The sequence below is a fragment of the Zootoca vivipara genome, chromosome 7 (genome assembly GCF_963506605.1).
Source record: "Zootoca vivipara chromosome 7, rZooViv1.1, whole genome shotgun sequence".
Taxonomy (NCBI): Eukaryota; Metazoa; Chordata; class Lepidosauria; order Squamata; family Lacertidae; genus Zootoca; species Zootoca vivipara.
The window spans coordinates 81,621,662-81,636,301 of NC_083282.1; the positions used below are offsets into that span (position 1 = coordinate 81,621,662).

General features: G+C 45.5%; 1 protein-coding gene across 1 annotated transcript; it reads left to right on the forward strand.

Moving 5' to 3' along the window:
- The first annotated feature begins 926 nt into the window (after positions 1–926).
- FAM210B (family with sequence similarity 210 member B) lies at positions 927–13,597 on the forward strand. Its single transcript, XM_035123047.2, has 3 exons — positions 927–1,606; positions 11,889–12,064; positions 13,210–13,597. Exons 1-3 carry the CDS (start codon positions 1,142–1,144, stop codon positions 13,424–13,426), a joined length of 858 nt encoding a protein of 285 aa, XP_034978938.2. The 5' UTR covers positions 927–1,141; the 3' UTR covers positions 13,427–13,597.
- Positions 13,598–14,640: the final 1,043 nt, after the last annotated feature.

The window sequence follows — 14,640 nt, forward strand, 5'->3', positions numbered from 1 at the left end:
TCCCTCAGACCTTGTGGGGGGCCAGACTGTATTTTGATTAAAAATATGAATGAATTCCTATGCCCCACAAATAACCCAGAGATGCATTTTAAATAAAAGCACACATTCTGCTCATGTAAAAACACCAGGCAGGCCCCACAAATAACCCAGAGATGCATTTTAAATAAAAGGACACATTCGACTCATGTAAAAACATGCTGATGATTCCCGGACAATCTGCGGGCCGGATTGAGAAGGCGATTGGGCCGCATCCAGCCCCTGGGCCTTAGTTTGGGGACCCCTGATCTAGACCCATTCCAATCTGGGTTCCAGCCTAGCTTTGGGGCTAAATCAGCCTTGGTCACCCTGATGTATGACCTTCATTTTGAAGGATAAGTGAATTACTCTACTGCACTCCCTCTGAAACACCATGCAGCCTTGGTGACTTTGAGAGTGCTTCTTACCAGGCTTTGGATACTATTTTGGATACTTTTGATACTATTGTACAGCTGTTTTATTGAAATTATTTGTATGTTTTAAACAGATTTTATATAATGAGTCCCATCAAAGGAAAAAGACGGTGCATTAATTAATAATTAAGCCATTCCCTGCCAGAGAAAGCTTGACTAGAGCAGCTACTCTGCGGATTTGTGGTTGAAGGCTGGAGATGGCGCACCTATTGCATTCAATACTGACTTTTAATTACATTTTTAATCGCTTCTTTCAATTCACCGCGCATTGTAAACACGATGTAAACAAGAACCGAAAGAAGCGTTTGGAAATGCGTGGGGAAATCGTGCAGCGAATTAGGGCAGCGCATCGCAATTGCTACCCAAAGGCGGTGGTGGGGAGACATTCATTGGTTCCCCGCGTCCCCCCGACAGAGAGCCCCGGCGATTTGCAAGTGCTCCCTGCCGAGAGGCGAAAGTTTGGGAGGAAGAAGAAGGCAGAGGCCTGAACGACACAGCGGCTCTAAGCAGGCTCCCTTGCCCTGCCCAAGACAATCGGGGCGCTGTCCCTTTAAGGAGGAGGGTGCCTGGCAAGGCGGTAGGTGGCTGTTTTGCGCTCTCTCTCCGGGCCTGATCAGCCGCCTCCCTTGGCCGGGATCCGTCGGCCGCTTGGGCTGCCAGCCGTGGGAAGCCGGCGCAGCCCCTCTGAGGCCATGCTGCGGCTAGGCCGGCCGTGCGCTCTGCACGAGCTCTGCCCCGGCGGGCTGTTGCAGGTCTCCAGCAGGAGCGTCGCCTCCGGGGAAGCGGTAACCGGCAGCCTCCCGGCGGGCGCGGGACTCCCGATCGGCCAGGTGCAGCCCAGCCCGGGAGTCGAGAAGCGAGCGCCGCGCAGGACGCACTGGAGGGGCAGCCGGAGGCTCCTGCGGGAAGCGCTGCTGCTATTGCTGCAGCAGCAGCAACCTCCAAGCCCCGGGCGCTTCTGGTTCCCGGCCGCCGGGGCTGATCTGCGCCGAGGAAGAGAGGGCGACCCGTTGCTGCTGCTGCCGCTGCTGCTGCTGACACGTCCTCTGCCACAGGCAGAAGGGGAGGCGGGCGGCCCCCGCCAGCTGCTCTCCGAGATCACCCTGCATGCGGTCGGGGGCGGCGGAAAAGGCAGCGGCGGCCTCGGATCCAGGAAGGTGGGTGAGTCAAGCAGCCAGCGCGAGCTGTGGGTGGTTAAAACTCGGGAGAAGCCGCAGTTCAATGGGATCCCCCGCAAACGTGGGCAAGAGTTCCACTGAGCACGAGCAGAGTGTCCTTTCCTAGGATCCAAGACTGGCAGAGGCCTGGTTTAAGGCCTAGGCACCTCTCTCTCTCTCTGAGGGGCTTTTCTGCGGTGGCTCCCCATTTGTAGAATGCTCTCCCCAGTGAGGCTCACCTGGAACCATAGCTGCCAAGTTATCCCTTTTTTAAAGGGATTTTCCCTTATGCTGAATAGGCTTCCTCGTGAGAAAAGGGAAAACTTGGCAGCTATGCCTGGAACCTTCATACATTTATTTAGGCACCTCTATAACAGGCCCTTCGGCCTTTTAAATGTGCTTGTGAGAGCTGGTTATTGGTTTTGTTTGACTTTAAGTAGTCTGCCTTTTCATTTTGCATTTTTATGCTGTAAAACCGCCTTGTAATCTTTGGATGAAGAATGATACGTGCGTTTAATTAATAACAATGACAATACTAATATTTGTAGTACTGTTGCCTTATTTGGTGCCTGGGAAATGACACTTCATAAAGCCACTAAGAATCTACATAGAAGTACTGCATACATATACAGTATTGTTAACCCAGTACAGTGGGGGGGGGGCCTGTCTGTGGACATTCAGACTGCTACTCCCATGGTCCCTGGCCATTGCCCCTTCTGGCTGGGGCTGATGGGAGTTGGAGTCCAACAACATCAAGAAGGCCAGGAGGAGTTGCTCAGGCCTCTTGCACAACATTCCTTAGGACATGAGAGAGGCTGAGGCTTGCAGAAGGCCAGGTGTTTAATAGCAAAACTTCGTCATTTGCTGACAGTTCGCCCTGGTGACTGCTCTATGCTGCACTAGCTCTGTTATTTCTTCGTATCCATCAGAACCAGCACTTCTCTCTCTTATTTTTATTATCTGTATGACTTGCATATTAATGTTATTACTTGTATAACTCCTGCCTTCCCACTGCAGAGCAAAGCCTAGGCGGCTTTAAACTAACATGATAAAAACAGCACATGATGCACTTTAAAAAAAAATGGATCAAGCAAGGCAGAGGGGGGCAGCATCAAAATACAAATTACAGTAGATGGTGGTGATATCTGAAAACAAGATCGAGCTGAAGAGCTTCTGAAACGAAATTGTTTTTGCATGATGACAAAATGCCATTGATGAGGCAAAGTAGATATTCTGGGGTGGGGAGTCCCAAAGCCTGAGTGCCACTACTAATAATTGAACTTCTGAAGCTCATGGGAGCAGAGAAGAGACTTCTCCAGTTGTATGAGAGGAAGGGAAGATATCTCAGTCCTAAATGGTTAGGGCTTCTGTGCTCTTTGCCTCTCTGTTGCCTACCGTATATGCCTGTCCTGTTGTTATCAGTCTGTTCTTATTGTTCAGCTGCTTCATTTCACTCTGTTGCTCTGCTTCTGTACAGCATCTGGAAACCATTGGTGCTAAATGTTAAATAACAATGGCCAGGTACCATGTAAGATTATGTCATTGAGCACTGGCTTCATTAATCCAGAATCTTTACATGGACGCCTGCAGGATTTTTTTTAAAGAGAGGGCCAAAGTAAAATGCTGAAAGGGGGAGCCAGCTAATTTCCTACAAGTAATTAGAGGAATAGCATCTGTATATTTTGTCGCACATTTTAGATTTTTGCAATGTTAGACACTTACTTTAAAAAAGTGCGGGGGAAGTATTTGGGAGTTGTGGTTCCTCTAGTGAGGAGGGGCAATTGCCTGGCTGGTCATCACTCACCCTTCACCCTATTTGGCCATCCAAGAATCATTACCTTTTATTGGTACTTTGACTTGGTAGCTAATTTAATTGGTAGCCATTGCAGATCCCTCAGCACCAGCGTTACGCGTGTATGGTAGGATATGACACTATGATAATAATGAAATAAATAAATAATAATAATATATTACTTATATCCCACCCATCTGGCTGGGCCTCCCCAGCCACTTTGGGCAGCTCCCAACACAATATTAAAAACAAAATAAAACATCAAACATTAAATACTTCCCCAAACAGGGCTGCTTTCAGATGTCTTCTATAAGTCAGATAGTTGTTTATTTCCTCTGACATCCACAGAGAGGGCGCCACCACCGAGAAGGCCATCTGCCTGGTTCCCTGTAACCTCACATCTCACAGTGAGGGAACCACCAGAAGGCCCTCGGAGCTGGACCTCAGTTTCCGGGCTGAGCGATGGGGGTGGAGACGCTCCTTCAGGTATACTGGACGGCGGTGGCCTTATTTTTCCTACCAGCAAAAATAATCTCATCTAGCACAGCATCCTTTTCTCACAGGGGCTGACCAGATACTTGTGGGAAGCCTGAAAGCACTCTGCCCACCTGTGATTCTCAGCAACTGGTAGCAACAGTAGAGGCAGAACACCACTAACAGGACTAGTAGCTTTCCCTCCATGTTCAGTCCTCTGTTAAAAACATTCAAGTTGGTGGCCAGCACTGCCACCTCTGGGAGCAAGTTCCGTAGTTTTACTATGAGCTGTATGAATTAAGTGTTTTCTTTTATGTGGCATGAATCTTCCAAAATTCATTGGATGTCCGTTCAGTTCTAGCGTTTAGGAAAAGGGGGAAAAGTATCCATTTTCTCCATGCCATGTATAATTTTATAAACTTCTATCATGTCACCTTTTCTCTAAACCAGGGTTTCGCAAACTTGGGTCTCCAGCTGTTTTTGGACTACAGTTCCCATCATTCCTGACAGCTAGGGGTGATGGGAGTTGTAGTCCAAAAACAGCGGGAGACCCAAGTTTGGGAAACCCTGCTCTAAACTAACCCTTTCTTCATTGGGGAGTTGTTCCACCCCCTTTTTTCCATTTTGGTTGCCCTTTTCTGAACCTTTTCCAACCTTGCAGTATCCTTTTCGAGGATGTTTCTTAATTCATTTTCCGATGCATTTGTTTATATTTGTTTTGTGCTGGAACGGTTCAGTTTAAATGTTGCAATCAAACTTCCTTTTCTAGAGATGCTCTTAACGATCCTTGGAAACTTGCCTGGCATTATATGTGTATTTTTCTAGAGCTGATGACCCTAGCCATGAACTGCCCCTTGTGTTCATTATTGACAGAAATCAAAAGAAGCTGTAAGGCTCATTGTCCCTCTCAAATTGCTGGCCTTTTTTTCAGCTGGAGGCACTTGATGCCGTTTTGAGCAGAAGTGTTGGAAGAAGAGGAGCATAGTGATGGGGAGCTGAATCGCTGCCAGTTCCCATCACTTCAGGTCCTTGACAAAAGTTCCTTTCTCTCCCTATTTTTTTTAGACCACCTACAGACTTCCAGGCTTTTATCCATATGCCCTTTTCTTGGTTGGGTTGAAACACTTCATTTGCACCCATTATATGGCCTTTGCCTCTCTTAACATTTTCTAATATTACCATGAGTATTTTTAGGGGGCAACATGAGATTAGCAAAGTTTCAAATGGCATATTTGGGGGGGGGGTTGCAGAGGAAGAAACATTCTCCTGTTCAAATTTGCATTTAATTTTTTGGTGTATCATGATAGGCCTTTTGCACAACATCACAGTTTTAAGCCAGCCCCTTGCCCCAAAACAAAACATAACACTTAGAGGTGCCAACGAAGAAAGATCAGTCTAGGCTGCTACCCTATACCAAGTAAGCCCATTAAACCGAATGGGACTTATCTGTAAGAGGATGTATATGGGATTCTGCTGTTCGTTGATTAATTTTCTTTCTTTTAAAGGAATGTACATATTACAATTTTTTCGATATAATACACAAAAGTTGCCAAGCATTGTTTGGATGAACTTGATATTTCCTTTTTTTTCCATTACATGTTACGGCAACACACCAAAATACCCTCCTATCAAATCAACCTGTTTTTCATCCTCATCTCCGCCATGTAAAACTGGCTTTTACCAATTAAATGAAAAGCTTCAGTTGATCGACCTATTAAGGGCCGCAGCCCCTATAAGCAAGATTAGCTTGCAGGGTAGGCAGCAGAGATCACGGCACTTTCAGGAGGGCGTATCTTCTAGGTATCGTCTAGCAAGTTCAATGGGGCAAAACGATATTCGAAAAATAGATGTGGGCACGGCGGGTTTGCATTTTGGGTTAGGTGGACACGGCAGGGGGGAACAGAATGGCATAGGGCTAACAAAGGACTGAAGGTGGTGAAAGGGAGAGCAACGGCTCCTTTTGAAAAAGAGGCTCTGGGATCCAGTTTGCTAGAAATCCACACGCGGAACCATAAGAGAGTCCTTCTGGATCAGACCTAAGGTCCGTCTAGTCCAGGATAGGGGATGTAGCTCACTGGAAGCATCTGCTTTTCATGCAGAAGCTCTCACACTATTATTATTATTATCATTATCATCATCATCATTTAAAACCTGAAGGAGCGTCTCCACCCCCATCATTCAGCCCGGACACTGAGATCCAGCACCGAGGGCCTTCTGGTGGTTCCCTCATTGCAAGAAGTGCGGTTACAGGCAACCAGACAGAGGGCCTTCTCGGTAGTGGCACCCGCCCTGTGGAACGCCCTCCCAGCAGATGTCAAGGCAATAAGCAACTATTTTACTTTTAGAAGACAACCGAAGGCGGCCCTGTTTAGGGAAGTTTTTAATGTTTAATGCTGTACTGTTTTTAATATTTGGTTGGAAGCCACCCAGAGTGGCTGGGGAAACCCAGCCAGATTGGGGGTGGTTATAAATAAATAAATTATTATTATTATTATTATTATTATTATTATTATTATTATTATTATTCTATTTATTTATTTCCAGCCCATCTGGCTGGGTTGCCCAAGCCACTCTGGGCGGCTTCTGACACATATAAAAACATAATAAAACATCAAACATTAATAATAACAGTCTGATCCAATACAAAAACAAGTTCAAACTCAAAGGTTCTGGAGACTTTCTGCTGGTCACTGAAAACAGTACTAAGCTACATGGACCAATGGTCTGTCTTGGTGTAAGGCAACTTCCTCTGTTCATGTTCTCACAGTGGCCAGGCCAACCACAGGTGCCTGTGAGATTCCCACAAACAGGGCTTGAGGGCCACGGGACTTTCCCCACTTAACAGTTCCCAGCTACTGGCAGCAAAGGCATATTCAAAGACGGAGCAAGCTTGTTTCCTACTGCTGTGGAGGGCAGGACTCGAACCCATGGCTTCAAGTTGCAAGAAAGGAGATTCCGACTAAACATCACCAAGAACTTTCTGACAGTAATAGCTGTTCGACAGTGGAATGGACTCCCTCGGAAGGTTGTGGATTCTCCTTCCTTGGAGGTTTTTAAGCAGAGATTGGATGGCCATCTGTCACGGATGCTTTAGTTGAGATTCCTGCATTGCAGGGGGTTGGACTAGATGACCCTTGGGGTCCCTTCCAACTCTATAATTCTATGATTCTACTGCCTCCAACAATGGAGATGGAGCGTAGCTATCATAACGAGTAGCCATTGAGCTAGTGTTGCCTCTGTTATACTTCATTCAAAGGTGACCTTAACAGCAAGAGAAATGTAATCTGTACACGCCCGGGGAGTTGCAAAATGCCTACCAAAAAGACAAGGCATGGTTTGGGGAGATAATACGAGGAGAGGGTGAAGTAAGAGCTCTTTCTTCTGGCTTCCTCCTCTCTCTGGCCTGCCTGCCGGTCATCATCCAAACAGCAGCCAACGAGCACACACAGAACAAAGGTCCCAAAACAAAATGCACAACATTGTATTGATTTTCCCTGCTGAGCAAAAGCCAAATTGTGTCCCAGTCGGGCGCTGCCACAGCCAGTTTCATTGTCAAATGGGAAAGCATTTTCTCTCGCTTCATGCCTCTCCTCGTGACTGCTTTAAGCGTCTGCAAATTATCCCAGTCTCCTTTGTTTGTGTGTGCTGTTTCCTTTTGTATTTTTAAAAAATTATTAGTCCAAATCAAAACAAGTTAGCTTTTCTCCAGTTCTCTTGGCTAGGGCTTTGTTGCTAACCAAATGCATAAAAAGCTCGGGTGCTCAGAAGTGAAAGGGAGGAAGGAGCACGGCCTGTTGTCGCCTTGCAAGTTATCCACCAAGCTGAACGTAGCCCAGGAGCTCACCAAAGAGGTTCACCAAGTGCTTCAGAAGATAGGAAGCTGCCTTAAATTGAGTTAGAGCATGGTGCCAATAACGCCAAGGTTGCACTTGCAGTTATGATCCCTGTAAGGGACAGCTGCATATTCCTGCATTGCAAGGGGTTGGACTAGATGTTCCTCAGGGACCCTTCCAATTCTATGAATTTATGAGTCAGGCCATTGGTCAATCTAGTAGAAGGATAGGGAACCTCAGGGCTGGGCTGTGGTAGGGTCAAATGCAACCCTCTTTCTGGCCCTTGGCTCCCCAGGCCGCATCCCCTTCTCAACCAGATACCCCATCAGCCCTTTTTCATACCCTTCCAGGGGTTTTTTTCCCCCTGGCTAGAAAATGTCCTTGAATTGTGATAATGCTTCTTGATTGCCTGGATGGAAGACAGAGGTGTGTGTGTGTGTGTGTGTGTGTGTGTGTGTGTGGGAGCTAGTTACTGTACAACCGTTGCCCACTTTTGCCTTTGGTCTCACCCCCCACTGGCATTTGGACCAGTTAGGAATGTGGCCTCTGAGGGGGAAAAAATTCCCACCCCTGATCTATCCCAAAATATACTTCAAAGAGTGCCCAAATACCTTGAAGAGTGCCTCTCCAATATGTTCCAGCCTGACCATTGAGATTGTCAGAAGGGAACCTTCTTAGGGTGCTATCATATAGTGAGGACGGGGAGCCTTCTCAGTTGTGGCACCTTCCCTGTGGAACTCTCTGCCACTGGAGGTCCATCAGCTCTCTTCAGTTTCATCAGGTGCCAAAGCTATGCCTCTGCACTGTGGCCTACAGGCCTTCCTGACAGATGTCACCAGCTAGCTTCAGGAAAATTTGGTTTGGATGGGATCATTTATGTCTTGCTGTTTTAAGGCAGAAGTGTTTCGATTGTATTTTGCTCTTCACGTATCCGACAGCCTGGGACATGAGAACCAGGCCACCGTGATCCAGGACCTACTGTTTAGTGTGCAGTCGACCTGTAGGGTGAGCTGTCAGAAGCACCTAGAATGCTGTACATAACTCAGAGGTGGTGTGGTCCCTGGAGTCCCAGCTGGGTCGCAAAAACAATCCCCTTGTCAATCTCTTGCCTTTTAAAAGGAGTCCTCTCCTATCTACTCAACATAATCTCTTTCCCTGCACCATTTGGGAGGGTGTGGAAGCGATCCACTCTGGGCACTCAAGGTCTACTATATTTCCTGTTTTCCTGGCTCCCAGTAAATTGTTTCCTCCACCACCTTCTCTCCCATTTAAAAAAGGGCAGGTTTGTTCTCTCATCTCCACTTCTCCTCCCCGCAAATTGCTTATGCAATGGAGAGGCAGGGCCGCCTTGGGAATTTGCTCATGTCCTCCCCCTGGGACCTGGGAGTTCTAAACCTGTTCTTCCAGCAAAACAAACAAACACACTGAACCTGTAGCGCCATTTTAAGGTTCACATATTTGTAACTGATTTACGGCAAATGTTAAGCCAGTCTAAGGTGCCACAGCCTTTGTTGTTTTCACTGCAGTACTAACAGAGCTTCCCCTCTGGAATTTGTTCTCCCAGATCTGCTTTTATTAGTTGCAGTCGTTTCACCAGCCTAGCAAAGCATATTGTCAGCAAGCAATTGCCAGCAATTCCCCAGTGGGGAATTTCCTGAGTTTTCCCGAGTTTTTAGTACAATATTTTGTTGCAAACATGCATATTTCACAACATCATGGGAACTGAAAATGCTGGTCTTTATACTGGGATGAATTATTTCAAGACTCTAAATAGCTTTCTGCTTGCCTGCAGCAGTACAGTACACCTAGGATTTGCACACGTCAGCAGAGCCAGCTGAAGTTGAACTGAAAGTTACTATGCCATAATCAACATAGATTCAGATTCTATAGCTTAGAACAGGCATCCCCAAACTTCGGCCCTCCAGGTGTTTTGGACTACAATTCCCATCATCCCTGACCACTGGTCCTCTTAGCTAGGGACCATGGGAGTTGTAGGCCAAAACATCTGGAGGGCCGCAATTTGGGGGTGCCTGGCTTAGAATCATTGAATTGCAGCATTGGAAGGGACCCTGATGGTCATAAAGTCCAACCCCTGCAATTGCAGGGATCCTGCCCACAGCTGTCCCTGGGGCAGGGGGCCCTCAAACCACCAACCTTCTGATTAACAGCCAAATGCACTGACTGACCCATTGTGCCACTGGAGTCTCTCTGAAATCTGACCCGTGTGCTTCTCACTTATAAAAGTAGGGTTAAAGACTTAGAAGTTACTGTGGTTTTCAGTTTGTGATCCAGTTGCCTTACAGAGTAAGGTACATAGACAAGGTTCTTTAAACTCTCTGTTTGTGTACAGAGGCCTTCCAAAGTTTGGACAGAGGTCTTTCCCAGTGTTGCTACTTAAGATCCTTTTAATTGAAGATTGGACCTTCTTTTTGCAAAGCACACATTCTTGCCACTGAACTATGGCCTTGGAGCATAAACAATAATGTCTTATACCAAGTCAGGTCATTGGTTCATCTTGCTGGGTTGGATAGCTCAGAAATGTATGTGAAGAATGTGCTCTTTTCTTCCAAATGATTGTCTGCCGCCATATTCTTGTGGGTGTTTTACAACACCCCTGTAAAAAGGTCATGCATTTTATAGACCAGTTACTACGTAGAACTGAAAGAGGGTGAATTGTTGAAGAACACACAGTGAGTCTGGGCCAATTCTCTATATACTTTATCCATAATCATTTCCTTCTCTCATTAGAAGCGTGTCACCATCTCTCAGCTTCATGTTCTCAGTTGCATTATGCGAATGACCATCAGTTTTGCAGCATTAAGAAGACTGTACAGCTACACATTCACAGTGTGTCCTTCTTCTACAATTGACCATCTTTCACATCCTTTTACTCATTGCATGTTCACATCAAAATACAGTGTAGTACCTAGTTATGACTATTTTTCAAAGAGCATTATGGTATCTTTTGAGCATCAACAAATGTGTGTAGTACTCTGCAGTAGGTACTCTTCACTGGGATAAGAGGGTGGTTGTTCTGAAGCAGCAAGCTATCAGTAACTTATAGCATCTTATTATACACATTGTTTGAAATCAGATAGTATAAACATTGCTTGAAAAGTTCCATTGAAAAAAGAAACTAGTTCAACTTCATCCTATCCAAAAAGGTACTCGTTCCAGTTTGTCCTTTTACAAAATAATTTAGTTCAAGTTCATAAAAAGTTTATCCTTGGCAAAACAAAGAGTGTTCTGAATGTTACAAGCTGAAATATAGGGTCCAAATGGAAGCCAGGGGGCACACATAAGTAGTAAAGTGTCTGACAGACAGAATGTCAACAGGTGAAAGTTTTCCTCATAAATGTATTTCCATACTAGGTTTACAAGGTAAAGGTACCCCTGACCGTTAGGTCTAGTCTCAACAACTCTGGGGTTGCTGCGCTCATCTCACTTTATTGGCCGAGGGAGCTGGGGTTTTCCGCAGACAGCTTCCTGGTCATGTGGCCAGCATGACTTAGCCGCTTCTGGCGAACCAAACACACAGAAATGCCGTTTACTTTCCCACCGGAGCGGTACCTTGACTTGCTTTCGAACTGCTAGGTGGGCAGGAGCTGGGGCCGAACAATGGGAGCTCACCTCCATATCTGCCTGATAAGCCTTAGAACATTGTCTCCACACTTTGCTTTCTAACTTTGTCCAAGTGTCTTGGTTTTCTTTCCCTTTCTTTTGCTCAATTTAAAAGAAAGAGTCTGGGCCTCCTTCTGAGGGGTGGGGTAATTGGCTGTGAAGATGAAGTAGAAATCATTCCATGTTCTACCTCCCAAATTAATTCATCTGGTAATTATGGGAACTACTTTCAGGTGTAGTGCAATGAATTGTGTTCAACTGAAGTAGTTCATTCCAAGCACTGGATAGGCATGATGAACATCACCATCGTAATTTTTAAAATTTGTATACCGCCCTTCATCCGGAGATCTCAGGGCAGTTCACAACATAAAAATACAATATAATACATATGAACAATGCAGGTAAGAAATAGGAAAACTATGGTGCACACAGATTATATTGTAGCATTTGAACAGAGCACTATGAACTAAACTTCGAGCGTTTCACTAAAAATAAAAGTGCAATCACTCTAGAAACAAAACTACATATTTTAATGAGCACCCATTCCCCCCACTATACATAGGAGACTAGTGAAACTGCAGGAAACGACCATGAAGATCCTAGCCAGGAGAATGGAAAGAAACCTAACAAATCCCAGCAGCTGAAGAAAGTTTTTAAGGAATATGGAGCTGTAGGAGTTGTATTCCATGTTGGGATTTCTTTGATGTCTCTAGGAATGTTCTATCTAGCCGTGTCAAGGTAAGTTTTCCATACTATTTGTAATTGGGTTTGGTGTGGCGGGGACTTGATACAATGTCACATATAACATGGGAGAAATCTTTATGGCTGTTGGATATAAAAATTGATTTGCTGGATCAAAGAGCGATCCATCCAGTCCAGCATTTGGTTTCCAACAACAGCCAGCAAGATCCCTGTAGAAGTTCTTAAGCATGGAATTAAGATGGCTATTTCTTGTAGTTTGTCCCCAGCATTTGGCATTCAAGAGACAATAGGCTGTGTCGAGCTAACTTTTACCCAGAGTGGAACCACATAAATTAATGAACCTGTTTGTCATGCTCATTTTCAGTAGGTCTACTCTAAGTAAGACCTGCATTGGCTATAACCTACTGCTTTTTGGATATTATGCACACCCATCGATTCCCCTCCCCCATGCAGAACATCTCCTTATAGTTGTCATTTTTAAACAATTGTCTAAACCACTGAGTCTAGGGCTTGCCGATCAGAAGGTTGGCGGTTCGAATCCCCGCGACGGGGTGAGCTCCCGTTGTTCAGTCCCAGCTCCTGCCCACCTACCGGTTCGAAAGCATGTCAAAGTGCAAGTAGATAAATAGGTACCACTCTGGCAGGAAGGTAAACGATGTTTCCATGCGCTGCTCTGGTTCGCCAGAAGCAGCTTAGTCATGCTGGCCACAAGCTGTCTGCAGACAAACGCCAGCTCCCTTGGCCTAGAGCGAAATGAGCGCTGCAACCAGAGTCGTCTGCGACTGGACCTAACGATCAGGGGTACCTTTACCTTTTTAAGTCTCCTTAAGAGGTACAATTTGTTGATCAGCCCCTTTACATGTTCTTTACCTGTAAAGTATTACTTTGATCAGGTCTTTGTAATAGTTGTACTGGCCAACTTGTATGTGAACAGAAGCAACTCGAGTATAAAATTGTACTTTGAATACAAATTGGGTCCAGCTTCTAAGCCACCACTTTGTAGTGACTCCGATTGATGGACCTTGGAGTTGATACGACACAAATGATGTCTGCCCATCCCTGATCTAAACTGGTGCCCATCATGAAATCTTGCAGTAGCGAAGAATATAACTTTGGAAAATCCATGCTTGTTTTTGTAATGTTACTAAGCTAAGTTGTGGTTTGTTTTCACCCCCTTTTAGTGGAGTGGACATGACTGCCATCCTCTTCAAGTTGGGATTTGATGACACTCTTGTGCAATCAAAGTTGGCCGCTGGGACGAGTACTTTTGTTTTGGCCTACGCTATCCACAAACTGTTTGCTCCAGTCCGCATAAGCATCACCTTAGTCTCTGTGCCATTACTTGTGCGATATTTTCGGAAGATAGGTTTCTTCAAACCTCCAGCTCCAAATCCATGATTAACCACTGGAAGAAAACAAGGCTGCCACCTCAGTTAATATAAAATGTTTTTTAATTGCTGCACCCTGGTGGTGCCTGTGCAGATTCCTGTAATACCCCCTTTGCATTCTATATTCATGGTGGAGGGAGGGGAAGTGTTTTTTCCTGATAAACTACTTCACAAATACTGATTACCTATGTTTCTTCAAGTCCTGTGCCAGCCTAGAGGGGCAATGCTCTAATAACAATAATATGGGTACTTCTAGGAAGCTAGGAAACTGCCTTATTATAGAAACTTAGACCATTGCTCAGTATTGTCTGTTTGGACCAGCAGTGCCTCTAAGACAGCAGTCTTTTTACCTCACTTTCTAGCTGCTTTTAACTGGAGTTGGCAGGGGTTGATCTTGAAACCTTTTGCAAGAAAAGCACATACTGATACAGTTGAACTTTGGTTCCTCTCCATATACAGATACCTGTATAAGCTTAGTGGACTAAAACCTCATCTCATTAAATGCATGACATCTTCATTGGTGGGTGCATGTATACATATGCATATAAACACATATGCATTCACACATAAATGCAAATGGGAGATGGCATACATCTAACAAAGTGGGTTTTAATCCACAAATATGTGTATATATATGCACATATGCGTGAGCACGGACACATGCAAAGATGGAAAATTTAAGACAGGGGTTACCAATCCAGGGGCCGGATAAGGCCTGAGGGACTCGTTTATCCGGCCCCCGCCACCATCTGCTCTTAGCAGCGCGGGGACCAACTTCCAGGTCGGAGGAGCATCGGAAACAGCTTCTGCATGCACACAGGCCTCCTCTGACCTGGATGTGCACCGGAAATAGTGTTTGCACACGCATATGGGTGCATGCTCCCCGCCCTCCGCGCAATCATCGCTGAAGACACCGGCCCGAGGCAAGGAAAGCTTGGAGACCCCTGATTTAAGATGTCTGAGGACTATAATTCTAGTGTTTAGTGCCAACATGAATGTAGGCTAGAATGGGCTGCTAGGTAATGAGGTATCGTCACACCTGGAGGAATTCCAGGGTTTTCAGAAATACAAAAACTTTTTAAAATTCTGAAGCGGTAGGTCAGTAAAACTGGGCCTAGGCAGTAGCCACATAATGTTGCCTGTCAACTGAAAAAGACTAGGGTAAGGGGCAGGGGATCACCCTATTTAAAGGGAAGGACTGGAAGGAATGCTGAACTCGTATAC

Excerpts from the sequence above, each read along its gene's own strand:
- FAM210B (XM_035123047.2), top strand. The coding sequence starts at position 1,142 with ATGCTGCGGCTAGGCCGGCCGTGCGCTCTGCACGAGCTCTGCCCCGGC. Across the intron at positions 1,607-11,888 it reads GCGGCCTCGGATCCAGGAAG|GAGACTAGTGAAACTGCAGG; the intron begins GTGGGTGAGTCA and ends CACTATACATAG. Across the intron at positions 12,065-13,209 it reads TTCTATCTAGCCGTGTCAAG|TGGAGTGGACATGACTGCCA; the intron begins GTAAGTTTTCCA and ends ACCCCCTTTTAG.